The sequence below is a fragment of the Micromesistius poutassou genome (genome assembly GCF_964030765.1).
Source record: "Micromesistius poutassou genome assembly, chromosome: 10".
Taxonomy (NCBI): domain Eukaryota; kingdom Metazoa; phylum Chordata; class Actinopteri; order Gadiformes; family Gadidae; genus Micromesistius; species Micromesistius poutassou.
This window is the reverse complement of record NC_140280.1, coordinates 14,128,553-14,152,797: the sequence shown is the minus strand read 5'-3', so window position 1 is coordinate 14,152,797 and position 24,245 is coordinate 14,128,553. Positions and strand designations below refer to the sequence as shown.

General features: G+C 43.8%; 4 protein-coding genes across 4 annotated transcripts in view; 2 read left to right on the top strand and 2 right to left on the bottom strand.

Moving 5' to 3' along the window:
* Nucleotides 1–2,546, top strand: part of map6a (microtubule-associated protein 6a) — a gene marked incomplete at its 5' end in the record, with an annotated part of 14,033 nt that extends 11,487 nt beyond the window's left edge. The window contains 2 exons of the mRNA XM_084474490.1: nt 132–242; nt 1,544–2,546. Coding sequence (XP_084330616.1) covers nt 132–242; nt 1,544–1,691 — 259 coding nt within the window. The 3' untranslated portion in view covers nt 1,692–2,546. The remainder of the gene's footprint in view (nt 1–131; nt 243–1,543) is intronic.
* A 3,293-nt stretch (nt 2,547–5,839) lies between these two features.
* On the bottom strand, nt 5,840–13,191 carry umodl1 (uromodulin-like 1; the record flags this gene model as incomplete). The annotated part of the gene is made up of 17 exons (XM_084474240.1): nt 5,840–6,027; nt 6,358–6,472; nt 6,530–6,689; nt 6,847–7,083; nt 7,197–7,348; nt 7,504–7,695; nt 8,286–8,291; nt 8,751–8,957; nt 9,120–9,232; nt 9,516–9,776; nt 9,921–10,193; nt 10,625–10,765; nt 11,671–11,673; nt 11,744–11,930; nt 12,129–12,256; nt 12,485–12,592; nt 13,101–13,191. 17 exons carry the CDS (start codon nt 13,189–13,191, stop codon nt 5,840–5,842), a joined length of 2,562 nt encoding a protein of 853 aa, XP_084330366.1.
* A 2,560-nt stretch (nt 13,192–15,751) lies between these two features.
* Nucleotides 15,752–21,911, top strand: zbtb21 (zinc finger and BTB domain containing 21). The gene is made up of 2 exons (XM_084473910.1): nt 15,752–15,854; nt 17,184–21,911. The coding sequence occupies exon 2, from the start codon at nt 17,190–17,192 to the stop codon at nt 20,256–20,258; it is 3,069 nt and encodes a 1,022-aa protein (XP_084330036.1). The 5' UTR covers nt 15,752–15,854; nt 17,184–17,189; the 3' UTR covers nt 20,259–21,911.
* Nucleotides 21,912–22,627: 716 nt separating this feature from the next.
* atg101 (autophagy related 101) lies at nt 22,628–24,152 on the bottom strand. The gene is made up of 2 exons (XM_084474151.1): nt 23,437–24,152; nt 22,628–23,347 (listed from the first exon to the last, which is right to left on the bottom strand). The coding sequence occupies exons 1-2, from the start codon at nt 23,686–23,688 to the stop codon at nt 22,943–22,945; spliced, it is 657 nt and encodes a 218-aa protein (XP_084330277.1). The 5' UTR covers nt 23,689–24,152; the 3' UTR covers nt 22,628–22,942.
* Between the last annotated feature and the right edge of the window lie 93 nt (nt 24,153–24,245).

Below are 24,245 nucleotides of genomic sequence, written 5' to 3'. Positions count from 1 at the left end.
ATATTGACTGAAACCCATCGTAATTTACTCCTCATCTTCAGGTTACATGGATGGACTATGTTTGAGTAAGTCTTGCTGTTTGAGCCTTGTGTTCCAGAGTGCTAATGAGTGACATTCTGATTCATTTAAAGGGTTGTGCTAAAACAGCACCACTACATACAACTCTGCCAGCCAATCCGAGACATTGGCTGGGTGCAGACCCTAAAGCAACACCTGTGGGGCTGTACGCTACCAGATCCCAGGTAATGACAAATTACTACAACACAACAAGAAACCGACAACAACAACAACAACAACAACAACAACCGCAAGCCCCAATTACCACCCATTCCTATTCATACATGCCGATGAAGGAGCCGAACCCTTCCAAATTTATTGTTTGCGTCACAGCAGCACACCTGCGTCTCTGTGGTCACCCATCACATACTTGATGCAAGCGAGGTTCCGGTATTTCCTCTTCCATGTACGTGAACTCGCCAGACACTCCAGAATTCCCATTCAGACATTCGACTAAAAATAGACATTGCATGTATTTCTCTTCCATATGGATACTATAGTGTCCGGGAGGGAACGGCTCTCTCTGCAATGCATGCCGGCTCTGTCCTACATGCAAGATGCAAGGCCATCTTACGTTGCTTGTGCGCAGGAAGCCTTGAGGTTCCCTCAAGCCATCGTTGGTCATCCGCGAAACATCTGCCCGTTGTGGACCGGGATGCAGCCAGGATGCCGGGCATAACCCATTGCACGGTTGCATGAATATGATTGGTTGAATGGTTTAATGTTTCGATGATCACATTGGAGGGATCATCAGACCCTTTCCGATTTTAAGATTTACCCGTTGTGCATTTTCTGCCGATATATTGGACTCTGTGAAACTGTTATCTTCAATCTTTTGTTGAATCTTGAATCGTGTGTTTTTCTTTCTTCTGTACTGGAAACACATTTTTTCACCAAATATTTTAATTCCATTCAACAGTTTTTGGGGCATTATCTCGAGCGTTTTAAGTATTGAATACTTTTCATTGTTAAACTCAACTGAGGGTAAGTATGAATTGGAACTGGCTCTGGCTGGCTCTTTTGGAGAAGACTATAAAGAGAATGGTCTGTAATGTCCTTGCTGTATTTGCTACTATAGCTATATATAATACAAATGCAACTTGGATTGGCTTTAAACCAGCAGATTATAAAGATACAAACCAATACAAATTTAGATAGTTAAACCTTTGGGTGTGGATTCTTGACAAATGCTAGCAGGCTCCCCATGGTTTACTTCAACTTCCATTTGAAGTAAATCCGTCAATTGTTTTGAAAAGTACTAATGACTACTTTCTATTCTAATTAGTCATTCTCTCCACATCAATCATCCCGAATGAGTGGTCACAGAGTGCTCAGCTACACAGATGTTGTTGATCTGGAGAAATGCCTCATCCTGTGTTTGTGTTTGTGTGTGTGTCTCTCTCTTTCTCTCTCTCTCTCTCTCTATGTCTCTCTCTCCCCCTCTTTCTTCCTCTTCGTTGGTATGTAAACTGTGCACTGGCTAAAGGGAAGCTCATGACGAGGGTCTCCGAGCCGATCATCGTGGTGCCCAGGGTGCTGCTGGAGGAGAGTCAGAACCTCTCGTGGTAAGACCCGAGCCCCGCCGGACCACCGGGGTGGTCCGCTTCGCGCCCGACGTAAAACCGGCGGATTAGCACGACGACTATCCAACCCAAGCGACGTCTCTTACAGGATGAGATGGAGATATCAGTGGTAGTGTACATATATAATGTTTGGGTAACGCTTTATTTCGCAGACTGTTATTTCCTCATAAAATATCTGAGTGATGATAATAATACAAAACAACAAAACCATGAATACAAATTATTTGGGGAGTGATTAATGCAAAGGTAAAATGGACAAAAAAAAGGTGCACAGAAATGATTTAGTAAAGTCAGTATATGGGTTTCCAGTAACAACGCTAACATTAGGAAGTGTAATATCAACGATGATGAATGTATCATATGCATATACTATATATTTATCAGATATTAACAAATTAAAAGAAGGCTGTGATATTTTTCTTTGGCAAAGATTTTATATATAGAATTCTTACCTACCGGTAAAGTTCAGGGTGCATATGTGTACAGAAAACTACCAAACAGAACCTAGCTCATTAATAGTCTACATTTGACCTTCATATTGGTCTCTGTTGAATTGAAATTATGGAATAGCCTGTAAAAAAAAAGTGTTACCATGACGACGTGTGACTAGAATATATTTAGCAAAAGAGATTATTGCTCCATAACCCTAAAAGTGTTCTGTTTTCACATACTGTAGGTCGGACACACGCATGTTTGAGACATGTCTCATGTTTCTCATCCAGAGCATTATTCCAGCGGTGCTATATATTAATTTCAGGTCACATTATATTGTTTTCAAAACAATGTTTTAATGCCATACTGTTCAGAATAACCACACCATTAAGTGCTTCTATAAATGTATAACAAACAAACTGACATTATTGTATGTGAATCAGTAGAAATGTAAATAAACACGCTTGAAAGTTGCTATAATCTATTGTCTTTTTTTCAGTGGCCCCCTGCTGTTGTTGTTTATGTTGGTGTGCAGCGTTGCAGTAAGGAGGGCACTTGGTTCAAACACAGAGGACCTTTGTGTGTGGATTATGTTTTTGAAGGGGTTTCCTCTCCCGGAAATAACATATTAAGGTGTTCCTCCTATAGGCTTGGCATGGCGACTCTCAAACTCAAAGATTATGAAGCATACAGAAACCAGACACTGTTGGTAATGGTTATTTCTCCTTTCTAAACAGAGGGCTGTGTTTATTCCTCCATTGATCAGTGGGTGTAGCCTAAACCCTCAACAGTGACAGTGCTATGTAAAATAAAACAACATTTCCTATCACTGTTACGGTCTTGGGTGGCTTCATCTTACCCATAATGTTCTAATTCACACTGTCAATGGTTTCCCTGTTGTGTTCCCAATAATCTGTCTCTTTAATTTTCTTAAAAAGAAACCAGTGGTAAAAACAAAATGCCTTTTCCGTCTGATATATAAAAAGAAAATCTAGGGATGTTTTTGCAATTTATTTGGGCACTGCGACAGACTCTATATTTAATTGACTCGGTGCAATACAGGGAGCGGCCACTGTGGGTGTATCTGAGATAAGGTGAGGTGGCGGGGTTAAACTTCACCATACAAACTTGATTTGTATGGTGACCACAGTTAATAGTTGATTTGGATGAGTTCTACACTAAATACTATTACTATGAAAGAATAGTTGGCATCTATATGGATAGACTGGCCTCAAGGAATCCCAAACATACACGAAAACAGGATAACAACTAACTGTGGAGCCCTGACCCATCATTGTGAATTGTATTCTCGAGTGGGATGGCCTTCTTTGTCCACCAGGAGGCTGGGACACTGGTGCACTTTTATATACAAGGCCATGCTTGGACTACTGGCCTCCTACATCTGTAATCTAATCACACGAAGAAGTGTTGATTCTTCTGGTTTGCGTTCAAATTATCAGTTTTTGCTGTCTGTTCCATTTGCCCGCACAGAATTGGGAAAAAGGGCTTTCATGTACTCTGCTCCTTCTACATGGAACACGCTGCAAAAAGACTGGAAAATAACAGACCTGATTTCTTTGAATGCTTTTAAATCCCGGCTGAGAGCACTTGAGACGACCTCCTTTACTTGTAACTGTTTTTCTTAATTTTAATTCATGTCTGTATGTTGTAACTGTAACTTTTGCTGCCTTTTTTGCTGCTCTTGGCCAGGACTCCCTTGAAAAAGAGGTTTTTAATCTCAGTGGGACTTTTCTGGTCAAATAAAGGTTAAATAAAAAAATAAAATAAACAGAGGAACAATGGACCAAAATAGCACCACGTGTCGATCTAGATAAACTTGCTTGTTCATCTCCATCAGCCATTTCGATGAAGGCCTCACAATTAAGAACCAAGTAAGTAAAGTAATAGAGGCTATCATATCCGCAAAATGCTACTATAGAAGTGTTTGACTCGAAAGGTTCTTGGGTCCAATCCCAATGCCCACAGTCTACACATAGGCATCCTTGAGCCAGTCTAGCCCTTACCTGATGAGAAATTGAATATATCTACATTCATTGTCCCTTTGGTCAAAGGTCTCTGCTGAATGGCTATATAAACCTGTATACATTTCTTAATTCTGCACTCTCTACCCTACCATCAGAATTCCCCCGTGTAACTGAGAAGGCTTAATGTAATTATGCTCCTTAAGGATCCTTTAGCTGAGGCTCAGGCCTGGTTATGTACACTGCAGAGGTGTTCCAGCGCTAATTAGGCCTGACCTGTGAGAGGTGGGTCCAGTGTAAAAGCCTTGGGACACACACACACACACACACACACACACACACACACACACACACAATAAATCAAGGACGAAGGCTTGTGGTTCAGGGGCACACTGACCCCAAAGGAATGGGGAAGGGGAGGTGAGCTGAGGAGGAGCAGGGGCTGTGATGACATAAAGGCCACACACGTTGGATACACAACAACGCTGCAGGCATGAATCAGACTAAATACCTACTAAATAAATACCTATATACTAAATACCTGAATATATGAATTGCGGGTCTTTAAATCTGCAACTTGAATCAGACCTTGTTACTCCAAGGCAAACCTCACATACCCTAAGGCCTACATGTTCTGCCTATACGGTCGTTTTGTATCATTTAGCATTTTAAAATTTCGTTTGTGGAAAACAAATGTGAGGGAATTATGAAGACACACGCACACGCACACACACACACACACACACACACACACACACACACACACACACACACACACACACACACACACACACATCCTGGATTGGAAACGCGCGAAACGCGTCCTCTATATTTCATCACTCTCCTTCTATGCCTCCCTCGATCCCTCCAGGGCACACGGAGGCTGCGCGTGGCCACGGATGTCATGGCAACCGGGCAGAGGATCTCAGGCGGCAGAATGGGCTAATCAGCGTTGGGGGGTGGGGTTCAGCTACAGCTCCCCAGATGGTAACGTGCCTAGCCACCAGCCACCCGACGTATTATTCATTCATCACCGTCTCCAGGGAACAGCATCCTCAGAGAAACGTCCTCTTGTGTAATGTCAGGTAGCGCACCATGCGGCGGCTTCACCTCTACACTCTGAACGCGTGGAGGTATTTCACCCGGGAAACATTTTGGTTATCATGTGTCTAATGACAACAATGTGCATTGGGCGCGATCCATAAATGCCTGCCACAAATGCCGAAAGGTGTTCCAGATGCCTCTTGTTTGCGACTGGCTCATGTTACTTATCACCAAGCATCTGATAATCGCCTGACCTGACCGAGGAGAGGACCTCTATCCCGCACATGCAGGCAGCCATCTTGTTATCTGTTTACTTCTTTGAAAAACTGCAACACTAGCACCCTCAAGTGTGTGGATACAGCATAACACAAAGCCACTTGAGATTAATTGTTACAGCCAACTTTATCATCATCATCAACTCAATCATCTGTTCATTGCATCTGTTCAAGTACATAAAAGAGTAACTCTCATTTCGTCTATGTAGAAAAATATTGAGCGAGAGTGCGTTACATTGGTATCTTTGACTACATTTTTCCCTGGCAATTGTTGAACTGAATTCAACAGACTTTGGTTAGCTTTAAAATACATATAATATACACTATGATGTATATGCTACAGCGTGAATCGATGACAATTCATTGCGTGATGTGGCTTTAAAACATTTATACAATGAAATTAAATCATTAATGACACTTATGACAAACCTATGACAAGGTACATAATGCCAGCCTCATTGAATCCCTACGTATTGAAGACATGGAAGGTGAAGTCGTCCTGCTTGGGTTTGATGTTGAAGTTGTAGTGGCCGATGCGGTTTCTCTGGTAGAAGATGAGGCAGATGAAACTTGCCATAAAGATCAACATTATGCTGATTCCCAGAAAGCTGAAGCCCACGACTTGGAGTATATCAGTTTCCGTCTCTAGGTTATCTGTGAAAGTTCATTCAGGACAAGTCACAGATCACACAGATCCTGCCTGAATCAACTTGATGTACGCAATAGTGATGGTGATACAAATAATGCCTTGTGTAACCCTTTACAGCGGGATAGCTCTATCTATTACTACATTCAACCAATAAACTTTGAATACACAACTCGGATATGAGTCATCATAAATTCATTTAAAAACACACTCAACTAAAATTGGTGAAGTTGCTCTTGTCGGTTCAATACACATTATATGGATGAGCAAACATATCTACTGCAAACATGTTCTAGTTTATCATCATTTTGGGAGAGAGAGAGAGGGAAACCACTCACACTCGTGCTCTCGTATCAAAGCCCCAGAGGAACCGACAAGTGTATCAACTGTTCTGGTGAGGCGGGCCTTCCTCTCGCTGCAGTCCTGAAAGAACACATTTGATTGGTTGACTGGCTTCAAGTCGGCAGGGGGAAAAGGAGCGCAACATCGGTAAACAGTGAAAGTCCTCACAGGTACACAAGTCGCCAATCCCATCTCCACACAGATCTGGACCTGGCAGTGGAGGTAGAGCACATCCAACTCCACGAAGGAGAAGATCCGCACGGACAGCGAGGAAGAGCTCGTGTTCCCGTTGCTTATTATGGCAGTGTAGGAGTCGGGCAGGGGACAGCTGGACACACACAATTCATAAACAACAAAATGTATACACACGTTTTATAGGCGATAGCCCCCCCCCCCCCCCCCCCCCCAATCCCCTCCAAATACTCTCCCAAGCCTCAGACTGGGTAACAGCAGTAATGTAATTTTACCCTGGGTAACACACATACCCGCTGTTCAGGAAAATGTAGCTGGGGCTGTCCTGTCGATTTCTGGTAGGGGTGGCCCAGCACTTGCTGATGACCAGCCTCATGTCCTCGGCGGAGGTGTTGATGGAGACCTTCACCACCACCTCCTCGTCGGGGGACAAGGTGTAGTTGTGCGGCAGGGGCGAGGTGCCGTTCAGCAACTGAATGATCACTTTGAAGGAGCCCGAGGCCGATATAGGGTCTATATCCATGTTGTATCTGGAAATGGCAGAAGCGTCAACGTTTGCAGCACCCATGTTACCCCTACAGATAAACAGCTACACAAAGAATCCAAAATCAAACAATGCTATTCGACTGTGTGGAGACTCTACCCCATGTCACCAAAGTTTGCGGAGATGAAGATGCTCTTCCTGTAGGTGCATCGGATGGGCACCTCCAGTTTGTGCGCCATGCGCGTGCTGCTGTTCGTCAACAGCTCCGGGCTGTTGAATAGGGTCACCTTGGCTGTGAGGTAGGAGTCGTTCTACATACAAACCCACATTTTGAATCATTTTTCATTGTGTATTTTCTCAAAAAGGATACAACAAAGTGCACTTTCAGCAACAAAATAAGCTGTTGAGTATTGAGTATTGAGTAAGGCCATATGATATGATTGATTAAAAATGTAAAAACACTGACGCTCAGCAGTGTGGTGTGGTTCCACGCCGCCGTCAGTCGCACATGGGTTTTGTTGAGGGTGAGTGGGAGGTTGGACGCCTGGCCGAGGTGGAGTGACAGCAAACTGATTTGGTTGGTCTGCAGAAAATCCTTGGCTACTGTCACCATGACGGCCTTCAGGCTGCATTCCACAGAGATTGGTGGAAGCCCTTTCTTAATGGGGGGCATGCTAGGGAATTGGTTCATGGAAGTGGTGGTAGGAAGTACAGTGGTGGGCGGGTCTAAGGAAGTGGTGGTAGGAAGTACAGTAGTGGGCGGGGCTAAAGAAGAGGTAGTGATAGGTAAAGTGGTAGGCAGGGCTAAGGAAGAGGTAGTAATAGGTACAGTGGTGGGCGGGGCTAAAGTAGAGGTAGTGATAGCTACAGTGGTGGGCGGGGCTAAGGAAGAGGTAGTGATAGGTAAAGAGATGGGCGGGGCTAAGGAAGAGGTAGTGATAGCTCCAGTGGTGGGCGGGGCTAAGGTAGAGGTAGTAATAGGTACAGTGGTGGGCGGGGCTAAGGTAGAGGTAGTAATAGGTACAGTGGTGGGCGGGGCTAAAGTAGAGGTAGTGATAGGTAAAGTGATGGGCGGGGCTAAGGAAGAGGTAGTGATAGCTACAGTGGTGGGTGGGGCTAAGGTAGAGGTAGTAATAGGTACAGTGGTGGGCGGGGCTAAGGTAGAGGTAGTGATAGGTACAGTGGTGGGCGGGGCTAAGGAAGGGGTAGCAGTGTCTACAGGGGTGGGCGGGGCTAAGGAAGGGGTACGGGTATCTACAGAGAGAACAAGGGGAAATATCGAGTTTTAGAGAACATCCAACAAACATCTAGACAATTGTATTATTCTTATAATGTTATTTAAACACACAATACTACAAATGAACATAGGGTCTCCCAGACCATTTACCTCCACAGACTCGTCCTTGCCCATCAGAGTCCATATCCTCAAAGCCATCCTTACAAACACATGTGTAGGAGCCCCAGGTGTTATTGCATGTGGCATTTTGGGAACAGTCATTCAACAGTTTGTCATTCAGCCCTGAAGCGCATTCATCAAGATCTATAGGAATGAAGAAAAAAAATGACATTTGATACCCACTTCATCTTGTACAAGGATGTCTACATGGACTCTGGGGACATTGGGCTCTTAACATAAAACCTTGCTTGTCTGGGAGTCAAAACAGCTCAACTATGCTATCATGGAACATGCAGTGATAGATACATACCAGATACACTTGTGCTGTTTTCATCCACACTGTATTTGGTGCTGTTTAACAGGGAGCTCAGCACTGCAGAGGACACGTTGAGCTCGATGGAGCTCACATCGTAGACGATGGAGAAGTTGACAACCACACTGCCCGGTGACAGGCTGGTGATCTCGATTCTCACCTTGCCAGAATCCACCAGTTCTCTGAGCTCTGGAGAGAGAGACTTGTATATCTGTTGGTAACAAGGGAGGGACGGATGGATGGGTGGTGGATGGATGGATGGATTAGGGATGGACACAGCACAGGTCAATTATTGCGTTACCTTAATAATGGCAAGTAATCACAGAAAAATAGGAATAATAGCTATGGAGATGGTTATGAGTGACCAACATACTTCTTCTTTAATACTCGTGGAGAAGTTGAAGTAAGCCTGACTGCTTGAGTTGAGGAAGTCATCAGTGAAGTTCATATTGGTCACTCTTGCAGTGGCCTTAAGGGTCTGAGCAGCTGAGGGAAAGGGAAGGGAAGGGATTGTATAATTACGTATAAAAATGCACAATGGTCATTATGTTATCCAAAACCTATCTATAGTAAAAAAATACCTGTGAGTGATACACACTCACAATTATGCACTGCATTCATAATTTTTCTGATATAAGGCATCATACAATTGAGCCATGGTATAGTATTTTAGTCTTCGGCTACAGGCCTCAAACACATTTGACACTGGGAAGTGGGCCTTGAGTGAAAACAGGTTGGGACAATAACAATATCCCTGTAATTGACTTACCTGTCTTCACATTCAATTGGTGACTCTCCCCTTGGGCGTCACATGCATAGGGGGTGACGGTAACACTGTAGAGCACCCCAGGATCCAGACCTGTCACTTTCACCTTGGTCTCATTGGTCTCCAGGTGACTGATGATCTCCGACCCATCTCTCACATCCACCAGGTAGCTTGTCTGGTTGCTCTGGGTCGGGCCAGACCAGGACAGGCAGAACGATGTTCCCGTGATGTGGGATGAAGACAGTTGGGTGAGCTGGGAAGGAGCTGGTTGGTCGTTGTGGGAAGGTTGAGAAGAAGAAGAAGATGACGAAGAGCAATTCAAGTGAGAGTCCTGCTAAAATGACATGTAGTTACACATTCCTGTTGCCTTCTCAACATTTACAGGAGATGGGTGCGTGTACTTCGTACCACACGTGGGCGTCTCCTCAGGTGGCATGGTGCTTGTGTCGGGAGTGGCGCTTGTCTGCAGGGTGGTCGGGGCTGCATCTGAGGGGCTCACAGTCTCACTTGCGGTGCTCTGAGCTGTTGTAGGCTGGCTGGGGTCGGGAGAGGTGACCACCACTAGGGTGGGGTTCTCGGCAGGGCCGTCCAGGGTGGGTCCAGGGGTGGCAGAGGGGCTTGGGCTTGGGGGTCCAGTTTGTCCGTTGATAGAGGTGGTTGCATTGGTGGGTGTCTGGTCAACTGGAAATCAAAAAGATGAGAGATGTCAAGGTCGTCCTCCGTAGGTTAAATGCAAACATATTCGCCACGATTGTAGACTAGCAAAACTAGACACGGGAGTTTCAATGCCCCATGTAACTATTTTTTCATTGTTGTGCTTAGAGGAAATAGGGTAATGTATTTATGTCCCCATGTAAGGTACATATCATGCACTGTATTTCTATATGCTGTTTGATATACGAGTTTATGAATCCCTATCCTCGTTACAATACCCCGCTGCTGAGACAGAAATGATCTCTGAGTCACTCCGACACACAACTATTTATAGTCTCTATAAAAAGTCTCATCCTCTCTCTGTATCGCAAACACACACACAGACACACAAACACGCACACATACAATATATATCATGTCCACCCATTGACAGAGAGAGCTGCCCCTCGCCAACACACCTTCACACGATGCTCCAGCATTTTGGGGAAGAACGTCTGTGTAGCCGTGGCGACAGGTGCAGTGGTAGGAGGCCTCAGTGTTGTTACACTCGGCGTGAGGGGAGCAATTACGGAGAGCAGTGTGCGCACACTCATCCATGTCTGTGTTGACAAATGAAGACACATTGTGTGCTTGTGAAGTAACGAGTAGGTTTATGAGGCAGAGGTATATGCAGTAGCAGAATAGTCGTGCAGAATAATAAGGTATACTGAACTGCAAGGCTGGGCATGCACTTTGGGTATATGTTGAATGCACTACAAGCAACATTTAATGCAACATTTGCATTAAATATTGTGGTGTATATTTATATATATAACACCACAGTATTACCCATGCGGCATTTCCTTGAAATGGTTCACCAAATACTAATGATTGGTTGGTAATTAAAGCTATCGTTTAAATAGTGGTTTGGTGGTTCGGATTGAAATGTGTTTATATCCTTTTTGTAAGGAATCAGTGATAAACTGTTAGATTCATGTGTGTTTGTGTGGGTGCGTGTAGTGGTCATAGTTTTTCCAGCGATGCAGGAAGCGTCCCACAGATGACCGTCAAAAAGAAGTATCTGTGGCGGTTTACTGACTCACACTTCCTGAACACTGAGTTCTGGAGAACATCATGAATCACAAACTTCCATACACAGGAGCAACCAAAAAGCTAGACTGCTAGACACTCGCAATCATTAAGCATGTAACCGTGTCAATTTATGATACATATCACTAGGACAGCTTACAGACACTATTTACTTTCTGGTGGATGATTATTATTTATTTCTGCTTTTGTATTCTGCTGTAACCAATAACATAGAATGGAGGCCTATTACTAACAAGTATGTGGGATGATGCAGGATCCACATACTTTCCAGAACAAGTCTGCTCAATGATGAGACGCCTCCTGGCCCATAGACGTTACATTTTATTTTGTGTCTTTTGAATAAATAAATGACATTTTAGCTTGGTATAAAATATAGTATTAACTATAGTAGTAACTATAGTATTCATTTACTTACCATCTGCGAGAGACAAGGGAGTGCTTATTTGAGTTCCTCATGGTAATCTTCCTGACCATGAGATTGTCCTTACCTTCCACTGTTACAGAGGACACCTCTGATATGTCCCTGAGGAGCCTATGCATAATGGCCGTGGTGTCGTCCAGGGAGAGTGTAGCATCACAGCCAATTATCAGAGACGTAGCTGTCCTGTGAGGATCCACTGGACGCGAGCTGAGATACTGGACAGAAACATCTGAGGAGTTCAGCGCCCCGCTCACCTAGCAGGGATACAGACATGCACGACACAGAAATTGCCATGAGTTCAATTAAAGACAAATGTTCAGAGAATCAATCACATAAAGTATGCTTTCGCAGGAGGTAGCTTCCTTCCAAAATTCAAAATTATGAAAAGCAGCAAAATATAATGACATTCTTTAAACCAATGAGCCCGTTTTTTGCATTCATTACTAGCATACCATGGCGTGCAACAATTGTGAGTGGTTAAGAAGTCCTTTATCCAAGGCCATCATGACATGGTAATCGGTCTTCACTGTCACCGTCACATTGAGGCTCCATCCTCCGTTGGCTACGTAATGTGTAAACGCTGAAAAAGATGACACTTTGCTTTTAACACACATAACGCAGACAAGAAAACAAGGGATTGGGCCTCCAAAAAAAGAAGATTACAAGATAAGAACCATGTTACAAAATAAAACTAATTCTAACTACTAAAATTACTAAAATACTAAACTAAAATAATCACTGAATAAGTACTTACTGGCAGGGTTGACACATTGGGAACAATTCAACGTTTGGCAGCATTTCTGCCAACCTGGGCAGTCGATGTCCCAAACACAGGTTTGGCAGCCGTCAAGTGGTTCTTCAGCTGTGGTCGGGCAGAACCCCGGCTTGGTAGTGAACTCCCTGGTTCTGTTGAGTGCTGAATGACGAGATATAACTCAATGTAAGACGCTTATGTATATACATTAACACTGAAGTCTTGTTAGCGGATGACTCCAAATAAACATATGATGTTATCATAGTATTTACTGGGTATTTATTTATTTAGCAGACGCTTTCATCCAATGCAACTTGAGATGGATGTTGCAGGCAGGTAGGGGTAGACATCTTGATCAAGGATGTTTACTGATAGGCTGTCGATATGAGGGTATTGAATTACTCTAGCTCACTATATATTCAAATATGAATACTATATGTCATAATCTATTATGTAGTAGGGATTTTAATCATGAGCCTGGCTAGAGATTCATTATGTTGTGTTGTCTACTACTCTTTGACACTGTCAAAGTGTGAACCAATATTTAAATATACTGAGGTAACCTCAAGCACGTAAAGATTACATGTCTCTGAATTCACTTCAAGTCACTTTGGATAAAAGGGTCTACCACATACAGTAAATATGAAATGTCAAGAGGAAATTGACTCACGCAGCACACAGTAGTGGCCCATGTGTACGTAACCATGGCAGCATCTCGTGACCTCCCGGGTGACCTCTTTGTACTCCGGCAGGGGGGTCATTCGGTAAAGAGTGACATTACACATCCTCCATGGCAGCCAGCCCCCGCAGTGTCTTTGTATGATGTAAGGGACCGCATGAAACACCAACCCACTCACTTTCCTGGTCTCATTGACGGTGCAGAGGTGGTACCCTGTCTTCGATAAGTCATTTCCTAGAATTACCGAAAAGCAAAGAGAAAGTGTTGCATTGTTCAGTTTTTCATGGAGACAGATGTTAAGTTGTTGAATTCCAAAAGACAACACCTGACACTAAGGTTACATTAATAAAACATTTATTAGCATGAGTTAATGCAGTATTAAGCATTTACTAACAGTAAATTAACAACAACTTATGGTCTAGTAATCAGTTTACTGATAGTGTTCATATTTACTCATGGTGTTCATGATAACTACTGTATATATTCATACATTATTTTATAGCATTAGGTTTAACCCTAACTTACTAACCCACTAGCCCTTACCCTAACCACTGTGCTAATGCTATATAGCAATTATCATTACTGCATTAACTAATGTTAATTAATGGTTAATTAATATACCCTTATGTAAAGTTTTACCTTCCAAGATGCATGTGTGTTTTTATCTCTGACGCTCTGCATGTATAGCGTGATCCATACTTATCTTACTTATCCATACTTAGCCATCTATCTGGAAGTCTCATCTGGGAGTCACCTTGTATAAAAGCTCCAAATTTGACTAAATTTCCACTAAATGTGGACCAATACGAATGAATGTATTAAAGGCGTAAAACTTGTGACTAAAACAAAGCATTGTAATAATACAAATCTCCCACACACAATACAACATTTTCATATACAACATCAACAAAAGCAATCTTCACAGAGGCCTACCTTCCATCATAGTGTGCTGTCCCCTCACTAGGGCCACAAGGGCCCCAGTGATCCACACAGAGTGTACCCAGCTCATTTTCTGATGCAGACCCATTCCCCCACTATGTATTCAGCCACCACATCGTACCTGCGTGTTCCTCACTAAGACGGTGGAGAATGATTCAGGGCGTGTTCACCTGCTCAAGTCCTCTGTGATCCCACTCCCACCCCTTCCCTAGCTGATTCCAAGGCCCCCAGGTGAACCAAATGTACCACAGCAGCACAGCAGGCTAATGGCCAAAGGGGGGGGGGGTTTACATACAATATTGTTAGCTCTGACATGCCGCAAGTAAGCAGTTTATGACAAAATATATTATGCCTCAAATTCTGACGGGATTGGGTTTTGATCTAGTTCAGGCTGGTTTTGAAAGTTTGGGTTCTTCGGACAACCTAACATGTAACATGGCGTTTTTAGTAAGACAGCAGGGTTAGGAAATCCATCAAGTTCTTTTTTTTGACAAGAGAAGGTTTTCAATAGTAATTATTATTTGACGTTAACTAGACATTAATAATGGAAGCATCAGCATGAGTAAACATGTTTTTGGTGTGAGCAGGAAAGAGAAGCATGCTGGGAAACAGCTCGAGTCCCGGTCCCCCATGAATTGATACCATTGATACCCACCGCGGTCACCATGGCAGCGCTGTAAACTCTCAGCATGTGTAGACAGTTAATTGTCAAGTAAAGGGGAGGTGGGAAAAATAATTAGTACTCGACACATTTGATCGAAAACGTTGGGTTTTCAAACAACATTGAAACAGAAACTTTTTACATTTTTTATTATTAATAAAAATAACTGCCTTTTGAGATAAATATATATATTTTGCAGAATTGTGCTGGCCAAGAAAAAACAACAGACAAATGCACTCTCGTTTTGCAAAACAAGATATCATAGCTTTAACGTGAAGAGCCTATATGATCTACTATTTCATCCATAGCATTTGAGCCGTGGCTGGTTATGCTTAGCTTATTTTTTTCTTTCATGGTGTGAAAATGGGTTCAATTATTTTTACTTCAGTCAGTCAGCCAAGTGTATCAAGCTGATTATGTGATTGAGCATGCTGAGGGAGGTAGGGAGGGAGGGAGGTGGGGCCCACTGTTTACATATCAAAAATAAATATATAATTGAATATACATTGTTGCAAATAAAAACAAATAAGCTATAAGACAATATTTTTGTCAATAAATACTTTCATTATGAACTACATTTTTTACTTTCTAATTATAGGCTTATTATAGGCTATAGGTTATAGGCTATCTCTTCAAGAGCAATGACACACGTTGGGGGAACGAGACAGCATGGAGAGGAAACTTGGGCAGCTTTCTTGGAAAGTGGAATGATGGATAGACAGATTAACAACACAATGCCTTAATGAACAATGTGAAACCTGTAAGAAAATGTATTTTTTCAATTACTAGGCTAAGTCACTGAGAAATATGCAGCAAAATGTGCAAAGGAGCTCTAAATATGAATATATATAGTATTACTTCTAATTAATTAGAAATGCTATATAGAGTATTATTGACACGCATCAATGATGTAACCTGTTTCTTTAACATTTCTCGATACAGTCTGTCGTTGGCCGCGCCCATAGTGTTTAGACAGCCTATCAAAGCACGGCGCACGTGACGAGCGTTCTTTGCGATGACCTCATCCCTGGAGTGGGATGACGTCAAATTCAAGATGGATGGAATCACGACCAACGCGTTTTCTACAGAATTCTATCCATAGTCTTGGCTTTAATGCTCAGTGGGAACAAAAATAGTCCAAGAGGGTAAGTTAAGGCATCCAAAACTTACTTGAGCGAGATAATTAGCTAGATATACATAGTTCTGGCATAGTTGTTGTTAGAAACGTTTTCCTGACGTAACTCGATGAGAGATTCTGGTGATCTAAACCTCAACAGCTACTGCCCTGTTCCCAGTATAGCCTGCGACTGCGCTGATCCATGCTCGGAGTGGATATAGTCCATGCCTGCGATCTTACAGCTTTGAATGCTGCTTTTATTTGGGGATTAGCGTCCATTGGGAAGCATTTCTGATACAACTTTTTTTTTTCTCATGTAAAACATTGTTTGGCAGAAATACTTTTAAGCCTTGCCTTCGTTGTGTCCCGCTTTATTGTGTGTTTTAGATACAATCGGCGAACTACCTGTGTAGCCTACATGTTGTACAGCGGACGCGCCATTACTTGAATGAAGTGAAATAGCATCAAGAATTCGGCCACGTCTCATAGGCGCTCCTCCACAAAAATGTAACGGGCGATAATGTCTCGGTTTCTATGTCAGGGACACTTACTTACACGGACGAAATAACCGGCAACTCATTGATGTTTTCACCTAATGAATGCACATTTTATCACTGTATGTTTGCTAGTTGTATGCCTAATATCTTGAACACAATCATGATGTAATGCCTGTAGAACCGAACCCTTGTGCGCATGTGTTGTTAGGTGCGCTGTTCTCAACATGAATAAACAAGCTGCGTATCCAGGATAGGAGGTTTTGTTTGTTATTAAATCTATTGTCATTCAGTGGGTATTAACAGCACCTTGATTAATGGGGAATTGTTGTCATGTTTAGATTTGTCAATTTAAATAAAATTCCATTAGTGCATATTAGATAAAGCAGAGAGACCATACATTTTTGACTGTCACGCTGTAACACGTTATGTTGGTACACGTTCGCGAGGCTGAAAACCGTACTGTAAAGTTAAAATAGAAACAACTGTGTTGTTGTTGTTTTTTACTGTTTTTTACTTAAAGCATTGCTTTTTAAATGGCTATATTATTATATGTTCTTAATAACAAAACAAATAACCTATTAGTATTATTATATATGAAATATAAAAGTCTTGAAACTTTAAGGTTTAACAACAATATGCTAATGATTACAAAGATGTTATCCTTTTTAAATAACTCATTGTGTTAGATTCATCAATTGCCCCCTTCTTAATACATTTATTTTGTCTGTACATGACATTTGGTACTGAACATTTTTAACTAGTTCACATGAACTATTTCAGTAGTTTTCTATTGTGTATTACAGATTTATACCATATTGACATTCCTGCATTAAGATCCAATTGTTTTGCTTTGCTTTCAGGAGACGATGGAGACCCTAGTGCATTATAACAATCCCTTCCACGGGCCCTCTGTGTTGGGGGTCCTCAACGAGCAGCGCCTGAGCGGCCAGATGTGTGACACAGTCCTGGTGGTAGGGGACCAGAGGTACCAGGCCCACCGGAGTGTCCTGGCAGCCAGCAGTGAGTATTTCCAGTCTCTGTTCACACGGACCGAAGCGGATGCGCCGAAGGTGGTCCACCTGGATTTCTGTGAAGCGGATGCCTTTGAGATAGTGCTGAACTACATGTATTCCTCCTCGCTCTTTGTGGACAAGGGCAGCCTGGCAGCCATACAGGAGCTGGGCTACAGCTTAGGAATTCCCTTCCTGACCAACATCGCGTCCACAAGGCCCCACGTGTCCTATTGTGTCTCCAGAAAGAGGCTTTCCTTCTCAGAGGAGGATGAGACCGACAGTCAGACAAGGAGCGTCATTGTGTGTCGGACTCGCAGTGACCGGAAAGCCACAGAGAGGCCGCCATCGCCCAGATCCTCTAAGCAAGAAGCGGCTCAGCCTCTCGCACATCAGAAGCCTCAACCTATCAATTCAAAGGCAACCGGAACAAGTGACGATGCAGAGCGCAAGCCCGTCTTTCCATACAGTTCCATACTGAAAGGCAACCCATCGCTGGCCACCATGATCAGGCCGCAGCTCACATCCTCTGTGTCCTTCAGCGACGTGGAAGTCCAGCATATTAGGTCCCAGCCAGGCTGCGAGCTGGGCATTAAAGACGAGGATCCCGTTTACCACGGCCGAAGTGCTTATCAGGGTCAGCCGGGCGAACACAGCCAGACCATCGACCGAAGCGGGCCACTCATCAAAAGCCTCCTGCGTCGATCGTTGTCCATGGACAGCCCCGTTCCCGTCTTCTCACCGACGCTGGAGCTGCACGGCCGCGATCAGTCCGTCGTGAAGTTGGCGTCGAAGGCGACGGGGACGGATACGTCTGGCCACAACGGCAGTTCCAAGACATCGTCGTCACCCCTCGTTCTCAGGACAAAGTACCCCGGCGGGTACGACGAACACGGCACTCAGGTAGACGAAGGGGTCTGCGTGAAGGCCGAGCCCGGCAGCCCTCTGGGGGACCCGCTGGAGATTATTCGGATCACCATCGGAGACACGTTGCCGGTAAACCTAAAACATTTTCAACCAAATATCGAACAGGGGCCCAGGGCGGGCTTTGATAACTTTGGAAAGAGAAAAGGGAGGGCAGACAACAGGAGATATCCCTTCAAAAAGTCCAGAGGGTTGAATGAACATTATCCCTCTGAAAACATCGCCATCGCCGATGACATCATGGCAGAGGGGATGGCACCTCCGAATCCCAGCCTAGACAGTAATGATAATGATATAGTCAATGATAATTCTAGGGAGCCACGTCAGGGTAAGCTCTTCAAATGCTGGAACTGTTTGAAAGTGTTCAGATCCAACGCCGGGCTCCATCGTCACGTCAACATGTATCACAACCCAGAGAAGCCCTATGCATGCGAAATCTGCCATAAGCGCTTCCACACCAACTTTAAGGTGTGGACGCACTGCCAAACCCAGCACGGAGTGGTGCAGAACCCAGCCTCGTCCTCCAGCTCCTCCATGCTGGACGAGAAGTTCCAGAAGAGACTGATTGACATGGTGCGAGAGAGGGAAATAAAGAAAGCGCTGCTCTGGAAGCTGAAGCGGAATAAACAAAGCCTACAGTCTCCCAAACTGACCAAAAACCGGCCGAGGACCAAATTCACCTGTCCCTATTGCGGGAAAGTGTTTCTGTTCCAGTCACAGTACAAACAGCATCTGAGGACCCACCCCGACGAGAACGACGAGGGGAACACGCCGAGCGAGCGGGACCTTTATCAGGAACAGGACGCCCCCGTCCCGGAGAAGGCCGACCACCTGCCCGCCAACATGTACGCCTGTAGACTCTGCAACGTCAAGCTGTCGTCCCTCTCGGAGCAGGGCGACCACGAGCGAGGCTGCCGCCACGCCACCGTGTGCCCGTACTGCGGCCTGCGCTTCTCCAGCACGGCGGTTAAGAAGGAGCACGAGGCGCACTGCAAGTACAAGAAGCTGACCTGTCTGGAGTGCATGCGCACCTTCAAGTCGTCCTTCAGCATATGGCGCCACCAGGTGGAGGTCCACAATCAGAACATGATGACGACGAAGGACCAGCTGAACCTCAAGCCGCCGGACGCGGAGGGGGACGAGGACGACGAGGGGCCCGACGTGCTGGGGCACGGCCAGTACGGCCACGACCACATGCCGACTGGCAGTTCGGGAGAGGACGTCGACTACGGCCACTCGTCGGGCCCGCCCGTCTACGACTCGGAGGACTCTTCGTCCTACGTGCCCGAGGACCTGAGCATGGGACCCCACGGCAAGCTGGTCGTCAAGGAGGAGCCCATGGAGGAGGCAGTGTGCGCGCGGGAAATCATGGACACCGACGACAACAACGGCGCGGCAGAGGAAGCCGGGGTCTGGCCGTGCGAGAAATGCGGCAACCTTTTCAGCTCCCACAAAGACCTGGAGCGGCACCAGGAGCTGCTGTGCCACATCAAGCCCTTCATCTGTCACCTCTGCAACAAAGCCTTCAGGACAAACTTTCGCCTTTGGAGCCACTTCCAGTCCCACATGTCCACCGGAGATGACGCCGGGGCCAAAGAGGTCGACAGACACCCGTCATCGCCTTCCCCCTCACCGCCCCTGACACCTCAAACAACCTCTGGGCATCCTGGCCCACTGGCCGTTGCGGCCAAGCCAGCCCAGACTGTGCCTGTAGCCGCGGCGATCGCGGAAGCGCCCAGCAGCCCGGAGCCCGGCAGCTCGTCAGAATCCAAGGGCAAGAATCCGGAGATGGAAGGACCACAAGGCAGTCCCAGCCCTCTGTCGAGATCCAACAGCGTGGAGCAGACGTCTGGCACTCAGGAATCTGACACTCTGTTCTACCATGCGCCCACACTCTCCGCCCTGACATTCAAAAGGCAGTATATGTGTAAACTCTGTCACAGGACATTCAAGACAGCGTTCAGTCTCTGGAGCCACGAGCAGAGTCACGGCCATCTGTAGGCCTCACACAGAGAGTGCACTTTTACCCAGCCCCCCCTGCCCCCCTGACAGACGCTACCTAATATTGATGTAACACACCTCTGCTTACACGCATCAGCTTAAGAAAGGAAGACTTTGAATGTATAGCCTACTCGCTTGCCTCCATGTCATGTATCCAAGTGGTCATTAGAGGTGTAATGGGTAATGTGTGCAATGAAACGCTATTTTAGATCTCACTAAATGAGACGGTTGGATGGTTTGCATATTGTTACTTTAAACTAGTTTGCTCATTTAGCATTTTCTTCACTGGTTAACTTCTGGTTCTTTGTTTTTTTTCAAATGCTTTTAATTATTTGGGATAAGTAAAACGTAAGATTAGGCTAGTGCTTTTGTATAGATCTATTGGGTCTGTGGATGTATTTCTCATGGTGGCCTCAGCAAGCATGTAATCAGTATGCACTTTGTTACTAATCACTGTCTGTCTGTCACACATAGGGATTGTGAACACAAGGACATATCCACAATTCATGACATGCATTCTATTGTTTTTATAACGGTTGGGAGCTGCAGAATACGATGGTAGAATGATGGGTGATTTCATCTTTCACTTTTTCTAAGTGCATCGTATGTTTTTTTTTATTTATCGTTGATAAATACCAATTAATGGCACATGCATAGATAAGGTGTACGAGCCAGGGAAGTATGTTAACGCTTTGAATTAATCAAGGTTCATGCAGACAGAAATCTTTCCAATATACTAGTCAAAGGTTTGAGGATCACCATATATAGCCATAGTTCATTTTAGAGAATTACATTATAATTCCCCACATATTATTGGCTACAGTACTGGAATGGCCCATTGCTGAAACTTCAGATATGTTTTTGACTTCTGAGCAAGTCCTAGTTCCTGTTAAATAATATTCTTACAATGTTTTTGAGGCCTTAAACATTTTTTTTTTTTCCCATTCTCGATTTCGATCATATAGAAGCACAAGGTAGTTCTCGGATCAAAATATTGACTCAGGCAATAAACATTTACGAAATACAAAAGTGGAAGGTACATGGAAGCAATCTTTCTCAATCTCACTGTCATTATTGAAAATAATGTTTTTTATTTGATTGTATTCTGATTCCCAGGAAATAAACTTTTCTCTGCCACCTCCATAAAACCCTTAGCTTACCAACCCAAGAGACAGAGGTCAATATAACTGGCAGCACACATGGCTTGAGGTATTTATGTTACACATCTAACAATCAAATACATTATTTAATTGATAACACAACAAACACTTCTGTCATGATGAAGGGTGGTGTTTTGACCCGCCAACTCCTAAACATATCCTGAACTGGTTGTGGCTTAAAGACTTATATTTATTCTGCAAAGGTGGATCTGTCCAAAATGGAATGGAATTAGGATTCCAAGTCAAACTGAAAAAAATGTTGTACAATGTACTACAATGGGTACTCTAAAGACATGGTCTAACAAAATAGAAGTCACCATTGTCTATATTCTTCTTCAGAAATTCTGTATTGATAATAGTGCTCTTAATTTTATCCAGAAACTTTATATAAATATATCTATATATGAAAGATTTCAAAGAATTAACTAGATTATAATATTGTGTATATGGCAGTGTTTGTATTTTTCGATTTTGTACCTATTTTGTTAGTATATAAAACATTATCTTTCTAGTATTATTGTGCTATTCCTGCAATAATTAATATTTGTATTAGTATTGGTTGCATAATTGTTGCTTATGAGACTTGCAGCAGTTTTGTGTTTAGGATTTTCTACAGTTTTGTGCTTCATTTCTGTAATAAAGAATAATAATCCAGTATGTTTTATTTGTAATCTAGCCAATTTTGAGATTTGGGGTTTAAATCAAATCTACTCTACACATGCTCGTGTATTTCTATTATATTGCTCGTGCTTGTGTATTTATATTATAACAAAAATAGACAAATACTTGGCATGTCCCTGATATCTGCCCTTGAAATAATGTTTTTTATGAGATTGCCATAATAATAGGGAATTCCTGATAAACACAAATGTTTTTATTTTGGTTAGATGTTTTTCAAGGTTTGAACCCAAGGTCACTTATTTGAATGGAAAAAAATAATATGGCAATCTGGGAAATTGTAGACTGGAAATCCTGTGTACTTCATGTGTCAGGTCACAGTCTCACTGAAAATATGCTGAGAGGAAGTTTTCCTTTAGAGGAGGATATCCTCTTGCATGCTAAAAGTTAGGTTGTTCTTACCATGCAAAATGACACATGACCTCATGACTTAAGGTCACAAAGCCTTATTGAATACAGATCGATGTTACCTTGGGTGGAAATACATTATCCATATACATTCAACTACAAAGCAAAATCCAACATGTCAAATATGGATCGCAGTAATCAGTGTTTATTTTCAGGAATTTACACAATCTTTATACAATATATTATGACAATAACATTTCATACTTGGTTCTACTTCAAAAAGGTGCATGGCTTATACAAAGGTTATTGTAGATAAATCAGGGAGATAAATGTAATCTTGCAACAAAAAAAGTAAGCTACAGGTAGACTGAAAACTGAATGTTGAACATGGAACAACAGCTGTTATTCTAATACAGAGAAACAGTTGTCAGAGATCAAAAGATGCAGCTTCAAATGTCGCCAATTAGGCCCATATATGTCTTTGACTGGGGTTTTCTTTCACAGCGCCAGTGTGTCTTTAATAAGCCTCCTCATGGTTGTGCTTACAGACGTGCCCAGCGTGTCAGTGATCTGAAATGTGATTTTGTAAAGGTAGGGCTGGACGTCCTTGAGGCTGGTGTCAAACACGTTGTCCACTTCGGATTGGGTCGGCATTTTTGGCAGGTATTCGTGGCGGTTGATGACCTCAACGACGTTGATCACCTTCTCGCCGAGCTTCTCCCCCACTTTCTCCCGACAGATCTGCCTCTCCTGCTCATTGGCCAGGTGGACAACGTTCACCTTAATGCTCCAAACCTCCCAGGGAATGCACTCGTCAGAAAATGGCCAGCGGGACTTTTTCTTCTGGTAGAACTCCAGTGATATGCGTCCCATGCCATCGCTTCCCGTGTTTCCCAAGGCATCCTGAAATGTTTAAAATAAAATCAAGCCAAGTTAGTTGAAAGGTCGAACTGGTAGGCTAGCCAAATCCATTTCCACATAGGCCTGCTTACCTTAAATTCGGTCACAGCCTTACTGATCACCCTGTCAAGTTCATCCGATGACACTCTGACAAAGGTGAAATCAATAAAATCGCAGTCAATGTCTTGGGTACCAACGGTGCCGATGGAGTAAGTGCCTTCTTTTTTGTAGTGAAATTTCCCAGTGCTGCGGTGCAAAAGGATAGTGTGCAGCAGAGCCAGCATCGCTTCTTCCACCTGCCTTGACTCCACCGTCAACTCAAGCACTTCCGAACGGCAATTCATTGTCAGCAACTTTATATTGCCATTGACTGATTATTTAAGGTTGGCAGTATTCTGCGTTGACAGATATATGCAACCTGTCCCTAAAAACAACGGACAAAACACGGTTTGTTTACCTCTGTGAATAGGCGTGGCCTATGGGTACCGCGTTGTCGTATGTAACGTTTACCTTGTCGGTGAGCTACATCAACCCAACTCTATCGTGCGTTACAGCATGTATTCGACGATTGAAAATCAACGCTTAACGAAGCATATAACAAAACACAAACACCAGCGAGGCGAGAGTAGCCATTACTCCGCGAATAAAGCGATGACGACACTCTACGGGAAAAGGAGTAGATCAAAATTAAACATTTCGGTGCAGTCCAGTCACGATCGACATTTAATACGTTTAACTAAAAAACAAAAACACACATAAGTAGAACCGTTATTTTAACTCGGTACAAAATCGCTCGGTGGACACGGTACTCGGTATATACCTCAGCACTGTTACCTTTCCAATGCCAGTAAACAACGCGTTGGCGTCCCCTTTAAGGGGGCCGCGGTGGGTTGTGGGAAAC

Bases quoted from the DNA above. Each gene is read 5' to 3' on its own strand.
- zbtb21 (XM_084473910.1), top strand. From the start codon at position 17,190: ATGGAGACCCTAGTGCATTATAACAATCCCTTCCACGGGCCCTCTGTG.
- atg101 (XM_084474151.1), bottom strand. From the start codon at position 23,688: ATGAATTGCCGTTCGGAAGTGCTTGAGTTGACGGTGGAGTCAAGGCAG. The intron at 23,348-23,436 runs GTAAGCAGGCCT...TAAACATTTCAG, and splicing joins AGGCTGTGACCGAATTTAAG to GATGCCTTGGGAAACACGGG.